The following is a 27,565-nucleotide window of genomic DNA, read 5'->3' on the forward strand; positions in this document are numbered from 1 at the left end:
TCAGAGAACTTGGAACGCGACAGCACATTTATTGAAGAAGATGTCAGGAGTGCCTTGAAGTTCTAAGAGTTTGTCCTTCAGTCCTCCAGAATTCTCTCTCTCTTCTTTCACTTCATCCCCACTGATCTGTTCTGCTTTCACTCACTGAAAATGTCAAGACAGTGTGCGACTTAAATAAAAAAGGCCAACACCATGCTGGAAATTATTAGGAAGGGAACTGAAAACAAATCAGCCAGTATCATAATACCCCTGTATAAATAGATGGTGTGGCCTCATTTGGAACACTGTGTACAATTCTGGTCACTGCACCTCAAAAAAGATATTATAGCATTGGGAAAAGTGCAGAAAAGGGCAACTGGAATGATTAAAGGGTTGGAACACTTTCTCTATGAAGAAAGGTTAAAACGCTTGGGACCCTTTAGCTTGGAGTAACATTAACTGAGGGGTGACATGATAGAGATTTACAAGATTATGCATGGGATAGAGAAGGTAGCGAAAGAAGTGCTTTTCTCCCTTTCTCACAATGTAACAACTTGTGGGCACTCAGTGAAATTGCTGAGGATCAGATTAGAATGGATAAAAGGAAGTGATTAACACATGAAATTCACTGCCACAGGAGGTGGTGGTGGCTGCAAGCATAGACAGCTTCAAGAGAGGATTGAAATTTTATAGCACCATTTTTAAGTTTTAAATTATAAATTGTTTATAAGTGTTGATTTTATAATCATAAAGTATTGTTATTATTATATTATGACTGAGAGTCACCCAAAGTCCATATATGGAGTGGGCAGCATACAAATTTAAGGTAAATAAATAAATTAAATAAATAAACATATGGCGCAGAAGTCCATCAGTGGCTATTAGCCGCAGCGTATTGTTGGAACTCTCTGTCTGGGGCAAGTGATGCTCTGTATTCTTAGTGCATGGGAGGGCTTCTGGTGTACTGGCCCCACTGATGGACCTCCTGATGGCGCCTGGGGTTTTTTTTGGCCACTATGTGACACAGAGTGTTGGACTGGATGGGCCATTGGCCTGATCCAACATGGTTTCTCTTACGTTCTGATGGAGAGTGATGTGGTGATGCTAGTTGGCAACCAAGAGAAAGGACAATTCTTGCTCCCTCACTCCCTTTTCTTCTCCCCATCCACTGCTAACTTGATCATATAGTGTTCGTGGCGTCCAATGCACTGTAGAAATAAAAGGCTAAAGACATCTATGTTTCATAACTTGAGAACTACATTGTACACTTGAATAGTGTATGAGGTATATGGGAAAGAAGAGAGGTCTCCTTTAGCTTGGATTTACCATCCTGGCCACAGAAGCATTTGGCATAGCCGCAATCCTCATCTCATTTCTAAATGGCTGAGGACAAAAGAATATGAGATTTAGAAGCATCTCTGTTTATCACTGACTGAATCCATAATCCTATTATGAACTTTTTATTTCAAGAGCCCTATTTTATTTTATTTTTAAACGTAATAATTTTCCCAAAATGTTTCTCTTAAATGTGCTTTTAAAAATCTGATATGGCAAGATATGTAAATTCTGTAATAATTCATGAACTATGTAAAAAACTGTTCTCGTTACTTCAGCAGCTACTACAATTTTACTTATACATTTTAGATTTTAGTTAATACCACTATGTTCACTTCTTTATTTTGAACTAAATATATTATACAGGAAATAGTGTGTACTTCCATTTCTGTTTATTTATTTACCTTAAATTTCTCCACGAACGGACTCAGGGCGGCTAGCAACATTTATTCTAGTAAATAGCTGTGGACAAAATACTCTTATTTTTATAAATACTTAGAAAATGCTGATATTACTGTTTTATCTACTTTTACTGAGATTGTTAGTTGAAACTGAAATGTAACAATTATATTAGAAGACCAAACACCATAAAGCTGTCTAGATAATTGTGAGGATGAATGTAGAAATAGACCTAATCAACAACTGCCAGGGCGGCGGCCAGGTTTTAGAGAATTACAATGTTATCTCCAAATAAAGCAATAGATACATTTCAAGAATAAAGGTATTCACAAAATGGGTTAAACTCAAGCAATAAATTTGGGTTTTATTTCCATTTCAGGTTTTTGTTTTCCATTCCATGCTATATTTTCCATTTCAGTACTACGTTATATTTATGTGAAGCTTCTGTCATATTCACCCTTACACCAGTTCCACACTAGACCTTTAATCCTGCTTCAGCCCAGTCTCTAAACTGACATTCTACACTAGAATCATAGAAATCAGCTCTTACGATTCTAGCACAGAAAATCAGTTTTGGGACAGGGCTGAACGAGGATTAAAGTCTAGTGCAGAATTGGCCTTAATTTACTGTCAAGTAAACTGTATTGCACATGACACACAACAGCGCTATTGAAAACAAACCTGATCAAAGCTAAATTGACTTAAGTTAAAGTGACTTAAGCCTGTGTATATTAAGTTCATTTTCATATAAAAATTTTAATGATCTCTTCTGGAAAAGAGCTATCCATATTAGCAGTGTTTTCATGTATGGTGACAGTGCCCTTAAATCTTGGAAACTGTTATAAACTGTGTTAAGAAGGTAAGTGTGATCATGATGCCAAATATTCCCTGTTAATCTTGCAAAATACCCAAAATTTATATGGAAGATATTTAAATCTTAAAAGCAAAATAAAGTAGCAGGTTTGAATCTAAATAGCTTCCATTGCCTAAATTTATCAGTCAGTGAGACATCTAATCTTGGTTTTCTAGTTTGACTATAAGTCATTAATAATGTAGAGCTATCTGGATCTAATTGTGTTTATTATTAAACAGTTTACTTTTTTAAAGTTTTTGTCTCTAATGAAAACTTGGTCTCTTCTGGATAGATTCAGAGACCACGTTGTTCGTGTGATTATTGTAAATTATCACATAGAAGCCTAGCTATCTGTTTGAAGCTTTTTCTGATAGCAAATTGTTCAGGACATTTGTTGATCTTCCAAAAGTTCTAAATAGGAAGAAAGTCTCACCATTTGGGTGCATTGTTAAGTATCTAAATTCTCCCTCTGAAGAAATGAATTAGATAGTTAAAAGGTTTGGGTGAAGTAGATTCCATTCACAGTGGCAAAAATAAATTTCATACCTAAAATTTTATTTTGTAGATCCCAACCTAAATCATCCTTTACAGACAGCACCAGCACAAAAGAAAACTCCGAGCTCTTCATCACGACAAAAAGATAAAGTTAATAAGAGAAATGAACGTGGGGAAACCCCATTACACACAGCAGCAATTAAAGGCGATATTAAGCAAGTTAAAGAATTAATTGGTCTAGGAGCAAATGTGAATGTAAAAGATTTTGCAGGTAAGTTTGACAAGTACTTTAATTCTGACTGCATTCTGTAAATACTTGTTTACAGCACAGTTTGTTGGAAAAATCCAACTTACTGTTATTTGGTTGCAAGCTGTGCACAGTTGGTACTGGTATTAATGGCACACTGTCAAGAGGTGGAGGTTGGCAACCCCAACCCTGAATCCTCCCTGGCCAGTCAAAGAACTTTCGTCTTAGTAGGGTTCAGTCTCAGCTGGCTCTGCTTTATCCATCCTGCCATGGCATCCAACCCCCCAGCCAAAACTGATGGAGTGGTATCTGGTCAGCCACCCATCAACAAATATAGCTGGGTATCATTAGCGTACTGATGACACCACAACCTGAAATTGTTTTGCCGTTTTATTACCTGCAGTATGCCAATTTTTTTTAAAGGAGAATCTTTTTTTGCTTTAAATTTCATGCAATAATGAAAACATTGTCCATAAAAATATTTTTTCAATAAAAAGGTGTGTGATGGCTGGCTTGTAAAGATGGTGGAAGTCAGATAATAATTTTTAATGAAGTCTGATTTCTACTTTATCAGTAGGCTGAAATTAAATTGTTCAGTAATTTACCAGTTGTTTGTCAGTATTTTGGCCTGGAGGGGGTTTTTTGGTCAGTAAAATCAATAAACTTCAGATGGTGACTGTAGCCATGAAATTAAAAGACATTTGTTCCTTGGGAGGGCAGCTATGGTGAACCTGGGCAGTATAATAAAAAGTAGAGACATCACCCTGCCAACAAAAGTCCATATAGTCAAAGCGATGGTATTCCCAGTAGTAATGTATGGCTGTGAGAGCTAGACCATATGGAAGGCCGAGCGCAGAAGAATAGATGGTTTTGAGATGTGATGCTGGAGAAGAATCTTGAGAGTCCCTTGGACTGTAAGAAGATCAAATCAGTCAGTCCTAAGGGAAATCAATCCAGACTGTTCCCTGGAAGGTCAGATGCTGAAGCTGAAGTTCAAATACTTTGGCCACCATATGAGAAGGGAGCACTCACTGGAGAAGATCCTGATACTAGGAAAGACAGAAGGCAAAAGAAGAAGTGGAAGGCAAAAGATGAGATGGCTGGACAGCATTGCTGATGTAACAAACACGGATTTGAGCAGACTTCAGAAGATGGTGGAAGGCAGGAGGGCCTGGCGTGACTTTGTACATGGGGTCACAAAGAGTCGGACTCGACTGTGCAACTGAACAACAACAAAATCAATAATTTTGACCTTTTGACTAGTTTCTACCCCTGAAGAGGGAAAATTGGCATCTTCTGTTGTCAGCTTTGTCTGCTTCATTAGTGCAGCTTTCCATTGACAGTTGCTGGATTTACTCCATTATGTTGATTACTGTATCATGAGAAATATGGTGAGAGAATATGGTAAACAAACATTATCTCCTTAGCATATGTAATACAAACCTTGAATGCGTATTTATTAGTTTCTAAAACAAACATATAGCTCACTCAGTAACTTAGTGATTTCCTGATTAGTTTGTAGCCCCTAGAAACATGACAAGCAGTTGCCTCTCTTGCTTAGTGATTTGGGCCTGCCATAGTGTGTGTCACAGACCTCAACATTCGTAGAATTGAACTTGTTAGTTGAAACCAAACCACTCAGGAACACATTCTGTGATGATGTTTGAATTACCTCTGTTTGCAGGTACAAAAAATAGCTTAATATAAGTAGAAGATTGAAAGTGTGGCTCAGTCTTGAAAAATGGAGTGAAAAATAGTATTATCTGTGTATTATTATCCTTTTTAGGTTTTTTATGGTTAATAATTACCTTTAAATAAAAATGTCATAATAAACATAGCACTATTTGCTGAATTTATCTGTATAGCACTTTGAAAGTTTAACACAGATTATAGTACTGTGTTATTAAAATAAAAACCTAAAACCTGGTTACCTTCGCAACAGGTTGGACACCTCTCCACGAAGCATGCAATGCTGGTTACTATGATGTTGCTAAGGTTTTGATAGCAGCAGGAGCAGATGTGAACACTCAAGGACTGGATGATGATACGCCTCTTCATGATTCTGCAAGCAGTGGACATAGAAAAGTATGTACTATTCATTTAGCCTCCCACCCCCATCCATCATATAGGCCTAGCAATTAAAGCTAACCAAACAAAAGTATACATAGTCGTACATTACAAGAGTTTTATGCCAATTCACAAAGTACTGTAATAATTCACAAAGTACTGTAGAGCTATTGTGGTTAAATCGATGGAACTTTTCAAGAGAAAGACTTCAGTGTGATATTTTACCATATGTATTTAATGCTATCAGAAAACATTAGGATTTTGGGGTACCTTAAAAATTAAAGATTAGATCCTGCCAGTGTGTTCTGTAGGTATGTTCCTGATACAAAGAATGTTCCATCAACTAAATCAGCTCTTTTATTGATGGAACGCTCCTTGTACTGGGGGAATGCACCATTGGAATGGCTTTGTACGATGAAGTCCATTCAGATTTGTTTAAGGAATAAGCTTTTATGGGCTAGAATCCATTTAATCAGTTGCATGAACTGTATCATCATGAATAAGAACTATAAAGGGACCTGCTGGAAATGTAAAGAGGTGGACGGTACCTTTTATCATATGAGGTGGGTATGCAAAAAAATAAAAAATAAATACATGCTGAAATTCAGAAAAATTTAAAAGACAAATTTCCAATGATTCCTGAGATTATGCTATTGGGAATCTTACTGCCCAATATTGAAAGAACCTCACAAGATTTATTTAAATATGCTTACAGTGGCCAGAGTAACACTAGCAACAAAATGGAAAATGACCATTGATACTTACCGTGAAGAGTCCTTCTTCTCTAAGGTCAGGAGGCCATCTCTGTGGGTTATTCCCATCCATCCTTCAGGGAGGCAGGAAATACTTTTTTCTACTGCCTGTTGGCGCCTTTGGAATGACCCGCCCTTCAGTTCTGGGGCTCCAAAAGCAGTAACTATAAGCAAGTAATATTCTAATTCTGTTAAAGAAAATGTACTAAACAAGAGCATTAATGGCCACATAGCAGTACCCAGTGAGATACAGGGTAGAAAGGCAAAAAGAAGAGAACAGCACACAGAAACAGGAATGTCAATGATGATGGGAGGGCTGAGATGGCCTCCCGACCTCAGAGGAGAACGACCCTTCACGGTAAGTACCAATGGTCATTCTCCCTCTGAGGCAGAGGCCATCTATGTGGGACCTCCCAGAGCAGTGTCCCTTAAATGGGTGGGTCATCATCATCAGCTGTTATCGCTGTATGCTGCAAAACTTTTCTTCCAAATAATTCAGCTTGTAATGACAAACAAAAGTGAAAATGGAAAAACATGCAGTAGCTTTACAAGCTTCTTCTGGAAATGATCTATTAAGTAGTGCTGCTTTGGTGGATGACCTACACAAGGAATGTGCCATAATTCTGGTAGGTGTCTCCAGGCTAGAAGCCTTGTAGGCTGCATATCACAAGCCTTGAAAACTAAGCTAATGGAAGTCTGGGACATTCAACCTCCAGACCTGGAGGGTGATATGTTGCTGAAGCAGCTGTCTGTTTTCCTGATGGAGTCTGTCCTTGAAATGTAGATATTAAGCACTCTGTGGACATCCAGGGTATGCCACACAAATTCCTTGGGATGCTTGGACTGTAGGCAAAATGTGGGAAGTTAGATCTCTTGTGATCTGTGAAAATTCAAAGAAACCTTAGGCAAAAAAAATGTTGGATCAGCCCTGAGCACTACCTTATCTGTGTGAAGGATGAAAGGTTTGATTTTACAGATAAGGCACTAATCTCCGAGACTGTGAGCTGAGGTTACAACAATTAAAAAGAGAGTCATCTTGAATACCCACTACAGACCAACTTCCCTGAAAGGCTCAAAGGTAGACTTTGCAAGGGCAGACGATACTGTAACCTCCAAATAGGACAGCAGTATACTGGAGGAGGTGCCTAGAGCATAGCATTTTGCAGGAAAACATAGGACATGATGTTTGGTCAGCTTGTTTCCTCCATAAACAGGAAGTGCTGTGGTAAGGCAGCAATCTGACTGTGGATAGTGGAGGACTTTAGACCTAATGTCAGACCATCCTGGAGAAAAACTAACATAGGAAAACAGTGAAGGGTGCCAACAGTTCAATCTGGTTTTGTTTGCACCATCTCACAAAAGCTGCCCAGATAGTGTTGTGAATGTGATTGGCTCTTGGGTAGTGTCTGTTACTCCAGAAGAGTAACCAGAAGAGTGTTTTGCACTCAATCTCCAGTGGGAAAACGAAGCCAGTCTTGCTGGGGGAACCAGATCAGGCTCTGATTAAGCATGTCTGGAGAAACTGGAATAGACAGAGCAGGGCAGATCTCTGTAATTGCCAAGAGCCAAGGATGTCGAGCTCTATGACAGGCCACCAGTATGACCTTGGCCACCTGTTCCCAAATCTTAGGAATGAGTAGAAGCAGAGGGAAGCAAAGAGGAGTCCTGGGGCAGGAAGACGTGAGAACATAGATCGCCTCTACCTTCATGCAGTAATACCCCATGAAAGAAGCGAGGAAGCTGATGATTCGTGCTTGACGCAAACTGGTTTAGGAAAGGACATCCTAGGTATTGGCGAATAAGGTTGAAGATCTTGGGATGGAAGGACCATTCCCCTCTGCCAGTCCAGCCACGTGCTGTCCAGCCCCCTGACGTACTCCACTCTGATGGGAGATTGCTTTCTTCCCAGGCCAAGATGCTCAAATCCACTCTGGAGCTGAGATGACTGAGAGCCCCTTGCTAGTACAGATATGCCTTGGTAGCAATGTTGTCCATCCGGATAAAAACGGGCTGATGGGCCATATCCAACCTGAAGTAATTCAGAGCCAGCTAGATGACCCTGAGTTCTAGAAATTGATGGGAAGACTCTGTTCTTTGAGAGTCCACTGACCCTGTAGCAGAACCTTGTTCAGGATAGCTCCCCAATGTTGAGGGCTTGCAGCTGTGAAGAACTCCCTGGGCGTAGAATACCTCGCCCTGTCAAAGGCTGCTGAACTTCATTTGCCAGAGAAGACTGGATCTGATGGATACAGGAATCCAGAGATGAAAAATCTTCTTTCCCACAACTGGTAGGAACGAAGGGAATGCTGCAGTGGTCTTCCTCCTCCTCTTTGATAGGGATTCCCCCTCCTCCCAGTCGTCAGGCACAGAGTCAGAGAACCTAGGTTCTGCTCCAGGGCTTCTCCACCTCTTTGTATGGGTAACAGCCTACCTGGGTGCCTTAGTGGCCCAGGGCAGAGAGGCTGAGAGTTTGAGGAGGTTGATCAGAGCCCTGTGAAATAAGTGCCGTCTTAGGGCAGGAAGAAGCCATCCCCTCTTGCATGTTTCTGCAGAAGGTTCACATCACCCCAATGTGGAATAAAGAAATTCCCAGAATTGGGTAATTTACCACTGAGGAAGGCGGCTTTGTGAGGACCCTGCTCCGTTTGGTATGCTGAACAGGCACCTCTGTCACTGTCAGCCATTGCCAGGGCTAGCTGATGTGGAGAAAATGGAGTAGATGCAGACTCCCGAGCATCCAAAATTGCCGCCACCAGCTACTGATAGCCCTGAAGGATTGGCATGCTCTACCAGCAAGCAGCGCTTCTTGGCCTGTCATTCGGCTGACGCTGACTGCTAGGCTCTGTTGAGATGGATAGCACAAACAAGCCACGAAGGAATGTTGGCCCCACCTGAAAGTAGATGGCACTTCTTGGCCTGTCATTTGGCTGCCAGTGTCGCTGACTGCTAGACTCCGTCGAGACGGATGGCACGAGCAAGCCACCAAGGCATGTCGGCCCCACCTAAAAGCTATGCAGCAATCACAGCTGCGGACGCCTCTGACTCGTCTGTCAGAAAAGCCTCTGAGTGTTCTGCCTCCACCATTTGGTGAGAGAAAAATATTATGCAGGAGCATTTCAAAAGTGCACAAAAGTATCGATCCTCTGTAGGCCTCTGAAGAGAGGGAGGGGGAGGCAGAGGAGAAAAGTGGTAAGATATAGAAAGGAAACACAGAACATGGAGGAACATTCTCCTATGAGGAGAATGCAGCAGATTTTATTTGTTAGTCTTTTTATTTGTTATTTGTTAGTCTTCACCAAAATGAGTTAGAATATAAGGCAGAACCAAAATGAGTTAGAATATAAGGCAGAAGGAATTAATGGAAGTATATAAAGGTAGATCCAAGTAGGCAGCCATGTTGGTCTGAAGTAGTAGAACAAAATAGGAGTCAAATGCACCTTTAAGACCAACTTAGTTTTATTCAGAACGTCAGCTTTCGTGCATGCACACGAAAGCTAATGTTCTGAATAAAACGAAGTTGGTCTTAAAGGTATATAAAGGTAGTTATGAGGAAAAATAAGTAAGAAAAATCTAGAGTTTAAGAGTTAGATAAATGCAAGGCCTGATCTAAGCTGCTCTCCCGGTAGAGGAAGGAAAAGAACTGAAGGGCGGGTCATTCTGAAGTCGCCAACAGGAAGTAGAATAAAGTATTTCCTGCCTCCCTGAAGGATGGATGGGAATAACCCACAGAGATGGCCTCCGCCTCAGAGGGAGAACAGAAGAATGTCCAACTAGAGAGACTTGGAAAGAAAAACTAGCTGAGTATGCTGTGATGGTAGATTAATAAGCTGCAGTATGTCACAGAAGTGAGTACACCCCCTCACATTTTGTAAATATTTAATTATATCTTTTCATGTGACAACATTGAAGAAATGACACTTGGCTACAATGTAAAGTAGTGAGTCTACAGCTTGTATAACAGTGTAAATGTGCTGTCCCCTCAAAATTACGCAACACACAGCCATTAATGTCTAAACCTGTCCTGTTAAACCGCTGTATGGTCTTGGCCACTGTGCTGCAGCTCAGTTTCCGGGTCTTGGCAATCTTCTTATAGCCTAGGCCATCTTTATGTAGGGCAACAGTTCATTTTTTCAGATCCTCAGAGTTCATTGCCATGAGGTGCCATGTGGAACTTCCAGTGACCAGTATGAGGGAGTGAGAGCAATAACCTGCTCCCCCTTCACACCTGATACCTTGTACTATTGAGTCACATGATACTAGGGAGGGAAAATGGCTACTTGGGCCCCATTTGGACATTATCATTTAGGGGTGTACTCACTTTTGCTGCCAGCAGTTTAGACATTAATGGCTGTGTGTTGCATAATTTTGAGGGGATAGCACATTTACACTGTTATACAAGCTGTAGACTCACTACTTTACATTGAAGCCAAGTGTCATTTCTTCAGTGTTGTCACGTGAAAAGATATACTTAAATATTTACAAAATGTGAGGTGATGTACTCACTTCTGTGACATACTGTATGTAAACAAAAGACCAACCAAAGAATTTCCGGAGAAATGGAAAGCTTATTATTTAAGTTATGGGCATAATTGAGGAGAAAGACATAATTCATAAAGATTTTATGCATAAATGTTTATATAAGGTCTGAATTATTGATGTAATTAAACAATTGGGGAAATGTGGGAGAGTATATTTAGTTCCTAGTATGTATTCAATATGTTTTGCTTAAAAGTTTGTTACTTTATCAATGTAGTGTGTATGATATAGACATGTCCTTTTTAATTTTGGGAATATTACACAGAGCAATGTATGATTAGTGTTATGCCAAAATTAAATTTAGTGTTTGGAAATTATTTTTAATATTAAAATTGGGACTTATATTTTAATCTGTAATAGTCTTTTATATACATAGTGTACAGTGTTTGCAGAAGTTGGAATAGATTCAAAGTATTCCTATTTTTGTCTGATTCTCTCATTTCCCTGTTGATGTTGAAATTTTAATTATGTTAAAATTATAAAAGGAGAGTTGAGAACATATATGTTCTGAGATATGTTCTCAACTCTCCTTTTATAAAACTCTCTGTAAAATACACTATATATAATATGAATGTCCTTGATTAATGTATATATGTACATAATGTACATAAAAGGTAAAGGTAGTCCCCTGTGGAAGCACCACTTGTTTCCGACTCTGGGGTGACGTTGCTTTCACAACGTTTTCATGGCAGACTTTTTTTTTATGGGGTAGTTTGCCATTGCCTTCCCTAGTCATCTACACTTTCCCCCAGCAAGCTGGGTACTCATTTTACCCACCTCGGAAGGATGGAAGGCTGAGTCAACCTTGAGCTGGCTATTGAACCCAGCTTCCGCCAGGATCAAACTCAGGTCGTGAGCAGAGTTTAGGACTGTAGTACTGCAGCTTTTACCACTCTGCACCACAGGGCTCTTACATAATGTACATATTCCTAAATAATCATTTTTGTTTCAATGCCCTATTATCCCTTTTTTTATTCTGTATCCTTATTTATTTTCAAAAATAAAAGAAGAAGAAGAAGATATTGGATTTATATCCCGCCCTCCACTCCGAAGAGTCTCAGAGTGGCTCACAATCTCCTTTACCTTCCTCCCCCACAACAGACACCCTGAGGTGGGTGGGGCTGAGAGGGCTCTCACAGCAGTGGCCCTTTCAAGGACAACCTCTGCCAGAGCTATGGCTGACCCAAGGCCATGCTAGCAGGTGCAAGTGGAGGAGTGGGGAATCAAACCCGCTTCTCCCAGATAAGAGTCTGCACACTTAACCACTACACCAAACTGGCTCTCCAGAGGACACAACTGAATCTCAGAGGACACACAAAAAGTGATTCATCTGTTGAATACAGGTTATAGGGATACAGGATAGGTAGTGAGATCAAAAGGTAATGGCATCTAGATGGTACTGTCTGACTTTACTATACAACGCTTAAATGTATATAAGATGAGCTCATTCACAAAGGTAATAATAGTATAGAACACAGTACTCGTATTCTGGAATCAAAGAAGGATAATAGATAGGCAAGTCCCTGCCTGCAGAGACCTACAGTGTTTCTGTCGATTTGTTCACTTCCTTAGATTTTATATGTAAAGCCAAAACCTACATAAAAGCGAATTTACGTACTTGATGTTTCAGATTGTGAAGCTGTTGCTCCGACATGGTGGAAATCCATTTCAGGCAAATAAACATGGAGAGAGACCAGTTGATGTAGTAGAAACTGAAGAATTGGGGCTATTATTGAAAAGAGAAGTTCCTATTTCTGATGATGAAGATGGTTGCTCAGGTCAGAAATCAACTTTTGTTTCATTTTTGTAGCTTAAAAGAGGCAGGTGTGAACAATGTTTTACCTGCTCAGTGTAAATATTTACATTAAATAACCACATCACACAAATGTGTTAAGTGCCTGTGTAAGATATCCTGTCACACTTTAGAACAGCAGTTTTCATTCTTTCCAGACACAGGCATGGTTTTAACTGCTAGGTAGTAATATGGACCGGGTGAATTGTAAACACATAAAATTATGTGATATCAATATTACTTGACAGGAAGAGGGGAAGCCAGACTCAGTCAAGACTTCATCAGTTTCAAGATCAAGACTATGATCAGCGGCCAAAGAGAGCCAGGGACAGGGAATACAAGTTGACTTCCAAGGGGGATACCATACCAAAGAATAAACTAAGGGTCATAGTCATGGAAGAATCCACTTTGCTGACAAGTGATCTTACTTTGCCATTCTTCTTCTCAGCATTGGTTCTATTTTTTCTTTTTTTAAAAAAACCCTGTCTCTAGAAGCTCATGGCTTATAAAGTAGGGCTCTGTGACCCACCTGAAGGGCCCAGTCCTTGAACTGAAGACAACTTTTATAGCATAACTAAGAAACAGAACTGTGGCTAAGGTCATGTGGATGAGGCTAGTTTGGTTTTCATTGTTCTGTTGAGCATCATAGGACAAAGTAAATAACCTACAACCTGAGACTCAGTTGAAAGGCACAAAACTTTATTTTTACCTGGGTTACTCAGAAGAGGTAGAAAGTTTGTCCCAATGCCAATGGTGTTCCATGTATACATTTATTTTCCTTCACATAAGTGTATCACTGTGATTCATTGCTATAAGGAAAAGTAAAATACTACACTGAAGACAGCATCATGATGGGTGCAAAATCTGCCCACTGCCTTCATACTTGGCAGCTTGGCCATCTCTCAAATGGTCTCTGGGAAATAGGGGACCAATGCCTATACTCCTGTTGTGAAGGCAGACCAAGGGCTTCAGGAAGGAGCAGTATGTTTCTGACATATTTCCCATCTTATTGCCCCTTTTTCTGCCCCAAAACTATTAGATGTCATGACAGAGATGTACAATTTCTAGAAATTTTGAAGCCAGGGAGGGAAAACATCCCCCACTGGTTTTCCCCCCGAGATAAACAGAAATTTTGGGGGAAATTAAAATACATGCAATACTTACTGCCCTATCAAACCTAAATTAATTTTACATCATTAATAATACATCATTTATAACTTAGCATATAAAATGCAATATTTTATGTATTTATGGTATTCAAGGAGTTATAAACGCCTTAGTTTTATACAAGCAAAATTGCAAATATAATATCCAGTACTTGAGAGAAAACTGCAAGCCAATGCAGCCTGTTGCTATCTGGTTAGAGAGAACTCACTTCTCAATGTAACTTCTAGTTTTCCTCTGAGGTTCCGGTGCTGTTTCTGGCCTACCTACTTCTTTTTCTCCCTCCTGTGCAAGGTAGGGCAATAAGCTTCTTATTATCCAGTGGGTAAATGTCTGTGGTTTGAGGGAGACATGCAAAAGTTAACCAGATCAGGTACAAAGGACAATAGAATGCATACAACTGTTTAAATCCCTGCATGGTTTCCTCATGAAGATTAGATGTCCTTGTGGGGGCAGAAATGCATCTTGGATTTATGAGCTATATATATCCACAGCATGCCTACCTTTTCTTTCAAAGCACTTGCTTTCAGTATTCCCCAATAAGTCCAATTTTTCTGACAGCTTCAGAGGAAAAGAGGCATTTTTTTTCTGAATATTTGCTGTGCTCCCATATTCCTTCTTTTGTTCCCCTTGTTCCTTACTTTGTATGTGGATTGCAATTGTTAGCTTCCTGGTTTTGGAACCATGCAGTTGAAAGTTCCCTGATTTGGGGAACCCTTCAAAAAAACTTTAGTTTGCCACAATGTCCACTTTTAGATATTTGGGCAAAGCTGTTTTAGACAATGGACAGTATTCAATGGAAAGATGAAAAGGAGTGATTGGAACATGGGGGCTTTTATTCTGATGAGTACATTTGATAACCTCATTATTTAACGATAATTTAAGTTATCAGTGGGTGGCCTTTTTTTCACATGCAGTTTTGATAGTGTGACAAGCTTTTTAAAAAATTTGGCTTGTGGTGTTTTATTAGTTGTATTGGCCTGTGGTCTGTTATTGTTTTAATCATGAGCTGCTCAAGCAAGTTCTGAAGAAGCTCCATACAATTTTTAAAAAATAAATAATACTTTTGTTTTTACATCTTGTATTGTCATATGACTGTAGAACTATTTTTAAAATGGAAGACTTTTTCTCAATAGCGACTTAATCGCATCCACACAGCATCATTGCTATTATAGTTCTCTTTGTGACTACAGTATTATTGCACTGCAGTGCTATCTCCTACTTTTAATCTGTACCCCTTTTTGTTGCTGGATGTTGGTTTTTTGATTTGTTTTAATTCTGTGTTATGGAGCAAGAAAAATAAGGTGTTCTAATAGGTGACGTTTTATACTCAAACATTTCAGCTCAGTTCTGTCATTGTTAAGATTTTATTGTTTAAAATATTTATATATCATCTATATATGTTCAAGGTGGTTCATAGCATCATAAATGCTTATACAAAACCATTTTAAAAACTAGTCAATTCTAAAAGTTAGTGTTCAGCAAAAATAACAGCAATAAAAATGAGACAAACCAGCCAATAATGGCTTTGAAAATTTGGGAAGTTCATTTTTAATACCTGCCTTTAATCCAAGTGAGAAAGCCAGATTATAAATAATGTTAATAAAAATAAATAAATAGTAACTGCCAGAAGGAAACCTGGAAATCTCTGAGTTTACAATTTTTAATGATTGATTGACATTCAGGAGGCGGTCTTGTCAAGGTAATAGAAAATTAGCAAGATGAGACAGTTTCTTCCTTCTAAAATAACCCTGAAACATAAGGTATTTTATTACAATAAATTCAGAGCAGTCTAATAAATTTCCATAGCATACCAATGCTCTTGAATACTATGTTCTATCTTCCCTTGATAAAAATACCTTTTGCTTCAAGATCTACATTTCTTATTTCTTTCCTACATATTATGTTCCACAATCATCTGGACTAATAAAAATAAAAACAAGTACATAAAGATAGATAAAACTTAAATATGGATTTTCCTCAATTGTCATTAATACTAAGAAAATTAATATTTTATTACACGTTTCATTTTTTTTATTTTAGACCTTGAAGAGACACCTTCTATAAATCCTTCTAGTATAGATGGGAATATGGATTCTGAGACGGAGAAAGAATCTGTAGTCAACGACAGCAAGCACCTCCCTAATAAGGCACCACTTTCATCTGCTCTTGATGAATATGAGTTTAAAGATGATGATGAAGATGAAGTTAAGAAAATGATTGATGAGAGGCATATTCCCAGGAGGGATTTGAGAAATGAAGATGAATCAGAAATAGACCAAAGCAACTTATTCATGAACCAGGAGAAAATAGCATTTCCAAAATCATTCAAAAATAAAAAACAGAAGCCCTCTAGAGTTTTGTATTCAAGTTCTGAAAGTTCAGATGAAGATATTCTTCAAGATAAAAAGATTGTCTCAGTTCCCTGTACTGTCACAGAAACTTCAAATTCTGATACAAAGGTAAAAAAAGAGTATAGTTTCATTGAATATAAGCAGAAAGGAAAGGTGAAAAGAAAAATAAAAAATCAAAGCAAGAATAAGGAGAATCAACAACTAAAGTTGGAAAAAGAAAATTCTAGAGTAGCGAACTTGAGTGCTTCCGTATTAGAATCTTTAGATAAATCCAGAGAAGAGGAGAACTTTAGAAAGTCTTTCAGCCCAAAAGAAGATTCTTCATTGCACTTATTCCACATTAATGCTGGCAGATCTCCAAAGCATCCCTGTGGATTAATTGAAAAGCAGCCAATACCACTTAAACAAGAAAATGTTAAAACATGTTTATCCCCAGGGGGTTCAGAAGTATCATCGCAATCTGAACTAGTTCGGTATGATCAAAATACAGACACTGAGTATCTACTGGAAAGTTCCAGTGGCAAACCCTACAAGCACAAAGACAAAAGTAAGCATCAAAAAGAATTTCTTTTAGAATTTGGTGAAAAATCTAGTCCTAAATTTAAAGAGGAAGATAATAGCCTATCCTTTGAAAACTCAGAGAGTCTGATGAAAAAGATTGACAAGGAGGGAAAAACTCTAAAGAAGCATAAATTGAAACACAAAGAAAGGGAAAAGGACAAGCACAAAAAAGAGCAGGATGGGGAGAAAGAAAAACATAAACACAGGGAGAATTCTAAGGATGTTCAACGGAACATAGAGTTTGACAGAGAATTTTGGAAAGAGAACTTTTTTAAAAGTGATGAGGCAGAAGACATGTCATGTGTGGACCATGACTCTCAGCTCTCAGAGAGGAAATCAAAATTGGAAAAGACTTTGCAGAAAGAAGAAAAAATTGTAAAAGAGAGAAGCTTTCAAAAAGACAGAAACTTTAAAGAAGAGAAGGATAAAAATAAAAAAGAAAGTGATAAGGATGAAAAGGTAAAAGATACAAAAGAAGAAAAAGAAGGTGTACCTATAGATAAAGAAACAGAATTGTTTACTTTAAGTTTTAGAGATGGAACAACAGGTGCTTCTTTGGGAGAAAAAGAAATAGACACTGAAAAACAGGAAAAAATTACAAAGGAACATAGAGAGAAACTAGAAAGACGAAATTCTACCATGGAAAAATTAGACAGAAAAAATTTAGATAAGGAGAAAAAAACAAAATACGAGCATAAGTCAGAAAGAGAGCCAAGTGAAATTTTAGAAAAGGCAAAAGAGAAGCCAACAGAAAAAACTCACAAAGAAAATGACAAATTAAAAAACTATAATACTGTTAAAAAGTTTGATGACAAAGAAAAAAGCAAAGAGAAGCTTGAAAAGAAACATGAGAAAGAAAAAAATGATAGACACCTGTCTGAAAGCAAAGAAAAACCATGTATTGAAAGGAAAGCAAAGGCTTGTGAAAAGGACAGTGAATATTCAAAGCAGGAAAAGGGCAAAAACAAAGAAAAGGAGGCTGAAAAAAAAGAAAAACCCAGAGAGCGGGATAGCGTAACAATTTCAAATATAAGGCATATACCAGAAGAGAAGAGATGTAGTATTGAAAAAACATTGTCCTTGAAAGAGAAACCAAAAGATGAATTGCTGAAAACTCCAGATGGAAAAGAGAAAGATAAAAAAGATAAAGATATAGACAGATATAAAGAACGTGACAAACATAAAGAGAAAATACAACAGAACAGCTTAATTAAACTAAAGCTTGAAACTGAAAAGCTTAAGTGTAAGCCTGCACCAGCACCTAAAGATACTCGTCCTAAAGAAAAGAGATTGTTAAATGATGATTTGATGCAGACTAGCTTTGAAAGAATGCTTAGCCTTAAAGATCTGGAAATTGAACAGTGGCACAGGAAACATAAAGAAAAAATAAAACAAAAAGAAAAAGAAAGATTAAAGAATCGATCATGTTCAGAACTTAACAAAATAAAAGATAAAGAAAAAATTAAACAACCACTTACTGAAACAAAAAACAAAGAGCTTATTCGTTCAAAAAGCTCAGAATTGTCAGATGCTTGCATGAAAGAAAAGCAATTGAAAGAGTCTACAAGTAATAGATCCCTGTCTGTTGATGTAAAAAACGGTGCTGGTGGAAAACCAGCATTACTATTAGACAACAGTTTAAGTAGGTCCCCAAGATCAGAAAGTGAAAAGATGGGCCTAACATCCAGATCTGTGTCCATGATTTCAGTAGCAAGCTCAGAGGATTCTTGCCATACTGTACTGACTCCTCCAAGACCCATAACTGAATATGATTCAGACTTTTTGCTTGAAGGATCAGATTCTCAAATGTCTTTCTCACACTCACCCTTTTTACCTAGTGCCAAGTCACCAGCTCATCATGAAGCTGATAATTTACCAGAGTTGCCAGAGCGCAATAAAGCACCTTTTCAAAATAGGCTTCCACCAGCTTATGTTAGATCAGCATCTGTTGAAGATGTTAAATTTGTTCTAAATGACTGCAAGCCAGTTGTAGAAGTAAGAAGATGCAGTATGCCAGGTGTTTGTGAACATACAAAGCAGTCCCGAATGACTGAAGAAAATAACCATGGTGTTATGTCCTCTGTTCAGAGTCATAGTGGCTCTTCTCCTAAACATGAATCCTCATGCTGTAATTTGGTTGAAAAGGATTTCCAAAATGATACATCAGACTTGTATTCCAATTCTGTGTCATCCCCAGTTCGAAATATTGATAACAGGCATATTGCATCAGAAGCCGTTATTAAAAGTGCGACTCAGTCAAGCCCATCAGCAGAAAGTAACATGATTTTGGAACAGGGTAGCCAGACTACTCTGACGTTATCAAGTAAATCATGGGATGTGCCTTTGGAAAGATATAATTTGTTAAACAGTGAGTGCAGCTGTTCAAATTTTGCTGGCTTTGAACAAGATACAACTCTTCCAGCCATGCGTAATTCTGAAGACAAAATCTTAAAAGAGCAGAAAAATTTAGAACCTTTTCTTCATCATGCTGAAAACATAGCAAATCCTTTATCACACGAAGAAGCAGCATTTTTCTCTGTTCAGTCATCCTTCCCATCTCAGAGTCAGCCAATCACAGAGACTCTTTATATGTCAAAGAATGCATCTTTATCAGATGGTAGCAGCCAAGAGCCTCTAATCATTAGACACCAGCAAAGTGCCATTCAATCTACCAGCTCAACCTTAGATGTCGACACTAATGGTAAAAAGAAGGTGGAAAAAGCTTTGTTGCTCTCAAACAATAAAAAGGCAGATGTGCTTATCACTGTGTATCCTGAATGTTTCCCTAAAGATACTTTACAAAATTTTGAAAAGGATTTTACTGCAAATGATCCTCGCCTGCCCCTTAATGCTAGTTCATCTGTAGTCAGTAAGCTCATTTATAAGACATCACAAACTGGTGAACTAGGTAGTAGCATGATTGATCTTCGGGTCCAAAGTGAAAAAGCTCATTCTGACAGCCTTTCTTTATCTCATATAACTAGTAATAAAAATGATCTGGATCTCCAAGACCCAAATGCCAAAGTGCTGAAAGGAATTACAAATGACTCTAATGGAAAACTTTTAAGTATAGATAGCACAGAAAGCAGTGCAGCTGAAGAAAACTTGCAGCAGTGCCTTTTGCCTTGTTTGGAAAACCGTTCACAGTTAACTGCGCATGAAGTACATAAGTATAGTCCAACCATTAAGTCAGAAGTGGAAGACACAATGGAAGACCATAAAGCAGAACAGTATGAAGTTCCTCAGAGAATTACAAGGAACAGAGCAAATATGCTTGCTAATCAGAGTAAGCAGAATCTTACTGGTTGCTCCCAAATATCAGAAAGGGATTCTGACTCTTCTGCTTCTACAAAAGGCAGGATCAGATTAACTGAAGAAGATGATGCTCAGACACATCATCCACGGAAAAGAAAGCTACCCCGTGTTCCTCAGCCTGTGCAAGTGAATCCATCTTTGATACAGGCTAAAGAAAAAACTCATCAGTCTTTGGCAGCTATTGTAGATGCTCTAAAACTTGAAGAGATTCAGCCATACAGTTCAGAGAGAGCAAATCCATATTTTGAATACTTGCACATAAGGAAGAAAATAGAAGAGAAACGTAAATTACTGTGTAGTGTGATTCCTCAAGCACCTCAGTATTATGATGAATATGTGACCTTCAATGGATCATACCTCCTAGATGGCAACCCCTTAAGCAAGATTTGCATTCCAACTGTAAGTGACCAAATATTTATAATAAATTTCAATGTTCTTAATAAGCTCTTAAATGTCTGCATTTACAGACTGATGCTTTATCTTTTGTTAACCGTGTATATTCACTTTTCAGTGATAGTAGTGCAATAGATGTTCTATGTGTAAGATGAGAGAAAGAATAGGATAGCCTTGCTGCAGGGGGATACCTGTACTTCTCTTTCTTCCTCTTGACAAATGAGAAGCAAAGGGATGTAATATGATACTGTGGCAGTATAGAGAAAGCCTAAGAAGATAGGCACAAGTAGTGTAGTTTTGATAGTCTCCCCTAAAAAATTCTGTAAGGAGACTTACTCATGTTTCTATCAGTTTAGTCCTGTTGCTTATATCTGGCTTCCCTAACCTTTTTGAGCCTGTGAGCACCTTTGGAATTTTGAGAGAGGTTGGTGAGTGCTACTCCAAAATGGCAGCCACAGGAGGTGGAGACAAATGCAGTACTCTCTCCACACACCTCCTAGGTAGAAGGAAAGACTGAAGGGAATGGAACCTCACAGTGACTCCTGTTCCTCCAGTGGAAAATTATTACATTTAAATGACATCAGACAGCAAACTTGCCTTACAATGGCCCCTGCCAAATTTTTGAAAACCTCAGCTGGCATCAAGGGAAGTTCTAGCAGGTGCCTGCAAAGCTGGGGGATCATCTATGATGCCCCGTCCACTTCCCTCCCTTAGAAGCAAGATTTCCCCTCCATTTTTCTTTCCCTTCCTGACAGAGCCACCCTAGGTATCTGTTTTTTTTCTTTCCTGAAGAACTTTGGTTGTCTCATCCTGTCACAATAAGATATTTTACTGCTGGTTCAGCCTAGGAACTTGAGGGAAGGGTCGTGAACCCCCTTTTAACTTTTAACAACTGAAATGGCACTCTAGGAGTTTTGAAATTCCAGATTAACATTTTATTTTATTCAACACGGAGAAAGATCAGGTGAAATCAGGTAAAATTTCTGAGGTAATATAAGATTCTGATGTAAAACAGTATATATGCAAACTTTTGTTCATATGTTTCAGGCTATTGAGTTTCCTAAGCTTTTTGCAGTGACTTAGGATCTTTAGGATGAGAAGCTTTTTGTGCTAGTGTTTCCCAAACACTCCCGTACACTTTCTTTCAGCATTTACTGACTCTTGGTTTCTAGAAGGCTGGTACACTCTATCCAGTATCCAAACCCCTTCTCTAAACAAACCAGTAGTTCTTGAGTTTTATCTGACTCTTAAGGTTTCACAAGGCAGTTTCTAACTACGGCAGACCAGAAATTTTCTCACTGGAAGCTCTGTCCCCTTTTCTGGCCTAAATGGAAGTCTTCTCCTAAGTACCCACTGCCCTTGCCAACCTTCCCCAGTTCTTTCTCTGTGTTAAACTGCTCTCAGTCAGGGCTGAATTCAGAATGAATTCTCCTCAGCATCTAGTTCAGATGTCTTTCTTTGCTCAGTTGATGCTAACCTGTCAGATTCCTTGGAGCAGCCTGTCATTCAAGGCTCTCTGTTTCTGTGATGAATTAACCCTTCACAATCCTTTACCTGTTTGTACAGTAGTTCTAAGCATTTAAAAGTTCATGGTTTAAGAGTTACTAGGATGACATGTTTTCCATAGGCTCTTTAGAAAAGACTGACATAAAATAAGAAGTGAAATCTCAGTGTGTTGACAGTTGAAAAATAGATGTTTCTTCCAGTGATTCTGCCTCTGTCCTCTTGCTCATGCTGCTGCTGTTTCTACCAGCTTGGAAAAGTTAAGCAAATACTCTACAGGTAGGTGCCTGAGATGGCAAGATGCTGCACTACTTCCTCCTTTTTGAAGCCATGTGAAGATCAGGTTTATCTCAAGCCCCTCCTCCTGTTTCTCTGGGTCTCCTGATCTGTGGGAACGGAGTAGGGAAATCTCTCACTTGGTTCATGGTGTCAGATGTAGTGTCCCTTCATATCTCAGGCATCTCTGGCTATATAGAATCCAGTTACATTTCTAGAGATGAAGAGCAGAAGACAGCAGTAAGAGTGGGCAGGCAAGTAGCAACTTGACAATATTGATAGTTGGCCCAAGTGGTCAAGTATGTTGGTATACATTTCTGTCCCTTTTTCAGTTGTGATGCTGAGCTTTAAAATACAGCAAAAGAAAGTGCTTTGATAACTTCTTACTATTAGGAATTTATTGGAAAAGTTGTTCACAACTTTCCCCATGCCCTATTCCATTCTGATTTTTAGAAAAAGAAGCAACAAACTTATGAAATTTATCGGTAGGGAATGATAGTTGTTGAGCAACCGTAGTGAGAGAAAAAGCCAAGGAAATGGGAAAAGACATCTTTACAACCTTAGTATTTTTTGTTTTATGAAAAAGACTCTTATAGTCTTGAATTAGTTGTGTAGTATATAGGTTCTTTAGACTGTGTTTTATTAAATATAAATTCATCTGCTGAACTCACATCATGACTGTAACGATCACCCTGTCTATAAAAGACAGACCAGCAAGCTAACCACAAAACGAAAGGGTAAAATATGTTATAATGTGCTACACTGGTATGTGGAATGTTCATGAATATTTTGACAGCTGGGAGAATCTAACTGGTGACATTAAATGTTTGCTAGAATCTTCTGTGAGGCATAGTTTAGTTAGAATTAAATTGTATCAGAACCACTAAAGACAGGGAAAGCTGTGTGGTAAAGACCAGGAAGATATCCCAGAACAAAAGGAAACTTTGCGGCAAGAAACCTAGAGAGAGAAATACAGAGAAAGGGAGCAACTAAAACAGTAATTCATATGAACTAACCAGTTAATGATCTGGCTATTTCCAAGTAGGCAAACAAGGAGATGTTAAATCCTGAAGGCTATGGATGAAGGAGCCAGTTATACTTAGAACAGCCAAATCTAGTGAGTATAGATATTCTAGAAAGCTCCTGTACCTTAAAAGAAGGGGAAAACATCCTCTAACTACTACCTCTTCTTACACCTTTATAATGGTATAAACTAAATCTAGTACATTCCCTTTCATTCTTAGTATGGGGATTTAACTAAGGTTTGGGCATAGAAATTCATGGAAGCAGCCATGCCTTAAATCTACTGAAAGCAAAATGGTACCTGAATTTCACAAAACATTACTGTGGTAAATAACAATCTCAACTCTACATAGACTATAAAAGTGTTGTACAGAAGCAGGGAGTACTTGGCACCACCTTGCCTTTTCCATTAAATGCCTATGTATTTATGCACTGTTTGAGGAAAGTCTTGGTTAGTAGCTAAACGGAAGATTCTGTTCACGTACCGTGAAGTCTTCCTTCTCGGTGGTCCCAGAGTCGGTCAGTCCTGACATATGGGAATATAGTTCCTCCTCTCCATAGGCAGGGCCAGCAAAACAAGTTCCTTCCAGGAGGGGGTGCTGTTCCCCTTAACTTTCAGTTCGTCTTCAAGCCAGTCGACTCTCAACTAGAAACTAGAAAACAAACTGCAACCGAGGGAAGAAACACCACAGTAATATCTGTCATCCCTTCCCAGACCCAGATTCAAGAAAGCATACACAGAATCATCCAACTTCCTTTATACATAACAGTGGAACTGGACAGTTTGGTACAACCAAACCAGAACGCCCATAACCAGTAACTCCCCATGTGCAATTACATGGTCCACGGTAAACTCAGCAGAAAGACAAATGCCAGAACTCCCGAGCCTCCCAGTGTATTGATGCAAAGACTGAGTCAATCCCAAACCGGGTGGGGAGGACTGACCCACTCTGGGACCACCGAGAAGAAAGACTTCACAGTAAGTGAACAGAATCTTCTGTTCTCCAGTGGTCCCAGTAGTGGGTCAGTCCTGACCTATGGGACTTATAACAGCAGTTCCCGAGGGTGGGCCCACTCAGTCCTTTGGATCAAATAGCAGCCTGCAACACCCTCCTACCGAATGCCACCTCAGCTGAAGCGAGCTTATCAATACGGTAGTGCTTTGTAATGGAATGAATGGAGCGCCAAGTGGCCACTCTACACACCACCTCCATAGAAGGGAAAGCTCTGTAAGCTGCTGAAGTGGCTGCTCCCCTTAAGGAGTGAACTGTGATGCCTGATGGAGGCTCCAATCCCCTGGCCTTATAAACCTCGATGATGCAGCCTCGCAACCATCTGTAGATTTAGAAATGGCTTTACCCAGGGCTCTGGCACTAAAAGAAACAAATAAGGAATCAGAAGACCTTAGAGGCTTAGTTCTGTCCAAGTAAAAGCTTAAGGCTCTGCGAACATCTAAACAGTGCCATGGTCTCTCCTTTTCGTGGTGCAGATTGGGACAAAAAGAAGGAAGAATAAGCTCTTCCGATCTATGAAACAGTGAATTAACGTTGGGGACAAAGGCCGGGTCAGGTCTCAAGACCACCTTATCTCGGTGGAAAACACAAAGATCTTTGTGTATAGACAATGCCTTCATCTCAGACACCCTGCGTGCCGAAGTAATCCCCACCAGGAAAATCGTTTTAAAAGTAAGCATCTTTAAACTGCATGAAGCCATAGGCTCAAAAGGCTTGTGACTTAATGCCTCAAGCACTACATTCAAATTCCAAGAAGGGAACCTGTGTGCCTGTGGTGGATTAAGGAGAGACACCCCTCTTAAAAAGCGTTTGATGTGTGAATGTTTGGACAGCAACTTGCCCTTCCTATCACCTCTCAACGCTGAAATGGCCGCTACCTGCCTTCGGATGGTGTTGGTACTAAGTCCCTTCTCCAACCCCACCTGAAGAAAGGCTAGCACGTCTGCTATCTTAGCAGCCATTGGGTCTGCACTATTTTCCTGACACCAGGATACAAAGGTCTGCCAAGTGGCATTGTACACTCTATTAGTAGTCATTCGTCTAGAGGCCAGCATGGTATCTACAACACCTTTTTGGTACCCCAACTCATTCAGTTGCCTCCATTCAACTTCCTCGCTGTGAGTCTTAGCATCTCTAGTCGTGGACACAGCGCCTCTCCCTGTAGCAGAAGATCCTTCCTTAGCGGAAGTATCCAGGGTTTGGCTACCCTGAGATGCATCAACTCCTTCTTGGCCAAAAAGGTGCTATTACTAGTACCTCTGCCCCCAATTCCTGTACCCTGAGCAAGAACCTCTGCAGCACCTGGACTGGGGGAAAGGCATAAAGAAGAGTCTTGGGCCACTCTGCGTGCAACGCATCTGTGGCCATGGCCTTTTGAGTTTTTGTTCTTGACAGGAAGTTTGGAACTTGATGGTTTAGTTCCGACGCGAACAAGTCCACCTTTGGAAACCCGAACCTCTGGCAAACCTTGACAGAAGACCATCTTGTTTAGCGACCACTCCGCTGGATCCAGGGTCTGACGGCTGAGCCAGTCCGCTAACACGTTCTTTCCCGCAACGTGTGTCGCCTTCAGGGACCGAAGATTTGTCTCCACCCAGTCCATCAGCAGAGTTGCTTCTCGCTGCAAGAGTCTTGATCGCATCCCCCCTTGCTTGTTCACAAAGGCTTTTGCCGTCATATTGTCCGTTTGAACGAGAACATGTTGGCCTTTCACTATGTCCGAAAGGTGGAGCAGAGCTAGTCTGATCGCCCTCAATTCCAGGACATTTGTACTGTTGGAGGTCTCCTGACCGGACCAGCGCCCTTGAACCATCTCTCCTTTCGCATGTGCCCCCCAGCCAAACAAGCTGGCATCTGTCGTCACGACAGTTTGAATTGGTTCTCGCATAGCCTGTCCGGCTTGGAACCGCCGTGGCGACAACCACCATTGCAAGGCCACTTTCACCAGTTTTGGCACTCCTAACTGGAGCAGCTTCCTCTGAGCAATGGCTGTCTGGAAGGGACGTAGGAAGGACTGGATGGGTCATGTATGGGAACGTGCCCATTGCCCAAGGTCTTGGCAAGAGACTAAGAGTCCCACCCATTTTGCTAGAGTCATCACTTGCGTGGTTTTGGCCTTCAACACTGAATGGATCAGTTGTGTCAGTTTCGCTTGTCTTTCCTAGGAGAGGAAGACTCTGTCTTCCCTGGTATTGATCTGCACCCCCAGGTGAAGGATTGATTGAGCCGGTATGAGGGAACTCTTCTCCCGATTTATGACAAACCCGTGGGAGGATAGAACATCCATTGTCTCCTTCAGGGCCGCCTTCGTCTGCGTAAATGATGGTGCCTTGACTAGGTGTCGTCCAGGTATGGAAACAATGACACTCCCCTGAGACGCAGGGCTGCCACTAGAGTCACCAGTATCTTTGTGAAGACTCTGGGTGAGGACTTTAAGCCGAATGGCAATGCCTTGTATTGGTAGTGGCTGCCGTCGTATGAGAATCTCAGAAAACAGCGGTGCCCCTGCTGAATTGGTATGTGTAAATAGGCCTCAGATAGATCTATTGATGCCAGAAAGTCCCCTTTTTGTAGGGCTAGGAGGATCGACCGCAAGGTTTCCATCCGAAACTTCTTCGTCTCCACCTTTCTGTTAAGCCATTTCAGGTCTAAGATTGCTCTCACATCCCCATTTTTTGGGATAATGAAGAAGATCGAGTAGACACCCTGGGTCCTCTCCTCCTCCGGCACCGCTTGTATGGCCCCTATCTCAAGGAGATGGAGGATGGCTGATAGCAAAAGCTGATGTTTTTGAGGAGACTTGTTCCTGAGAACTTCCAGGAATCTGTCTCGTGGAACTGTCTTGAATTCTATACTGTAGACCTTGGACACCGTCTCCACTACCCATCTGTCTGTTACTGTCTGTCTCCACACTTCGGCAAAGCCAGGGGTCCTCAAACTACGGCCCGCGGGCCAGATGCGGCCCGCTGAGGATGTTTATGCGGCCCACCGGGTTATGGCAAAATCAGACCAGAAGTGACGTTCGACCTAAACTCGCGTTAGCAACGCACACTTCCGGCACTGGGCTGAGGCAGCAGAGACAGAGTGTGAGGCGATACCGAGGTGAGGTGAGTTCCCAGGCCGGGGTGTGTGGTGTTGGGAAGGGAGAGAGATGCAGAAGACAGAGAACTGACGGCCCGCATCCTTGTACAGTAATGGCAGCCACCATAACAGACAGTTCTTGTTTTTACTATAGTCCGGCCCTCCAACAGTCTGAGGGACGGTGAACTGGCCCCCTATTTAAAAAGTTTGAGGACCCCTGGGCAAAGCATTTGAGACAGCCCCCTATAGCCCCTGGGGGACTGTTCTGGGCATAGTCAAGTGGTATTGCCTTTCCTCGGGCCTTTGGAGGACTGCCCCTTGGTATTGAAAGATGAAGATCTGGAACCGCGGGCTTCTGTTGCCATCTTCCCCTATAGGATTTGGAGTAATTCGACTCCTTTGATCCCGAAAGGGCTGGAAGCGTCTT

General features: G+C 40.2%; 1 protein-coding gene across 5 annotated transcripts in view; it reads left to right on the top strand.

The window, feature by feature from the left end:
- ANKRD12 (ankyrin repeat domain 12) overlaps nucleotides 1-27,565 on the top strand; it is a 104,372-nt gene that overhangs the window by 59,764 nt on the left and 17,043 nt on the right. For all 5 annotated transcript variants that reach the window (XM_060244004.1, XM_060244003.1, XM_060244005.1 and 2 more), the window contains 4 exons: nucleotides 3,132-3,332; nucleotides 5,251-5,393; nucleotides 12,294-12,441; nucleotides 15,663-20,248. In XM_060244004.1, coding sequence (XP_060099987.1) covers nucleotides 3,132-3,332; nucleotides 5,251-5,393; nucleotides 12,294-12,441; nucleotides 15,663-20,248 — 5,078 coding nt within the window. The remainder of the gene's footprint in view (nucleotides 1-3,131; nucleotides 3,333-5,250; nucleotides 5,394-12,293; nucleotides 12,442-15,662; nucleotides 20,249-27,565) is intronic.

The sequence above is a fragment of the Heteronotia binoei genome, chromosome 7 (assembly GCF_032191835.1).
Source record: "Heteronotia binoei isolate CCM8104 ecotype False Entrance Well chromosome 7, APGP_CSIRO_Hbin_v1, whole genome shotgun sequence".
NCBI lineage: Eukaryota > Metazoa > Chordata > Lepidosauria > Squamata > Gekkonidae > Heteronotia > Heteronotia binoei.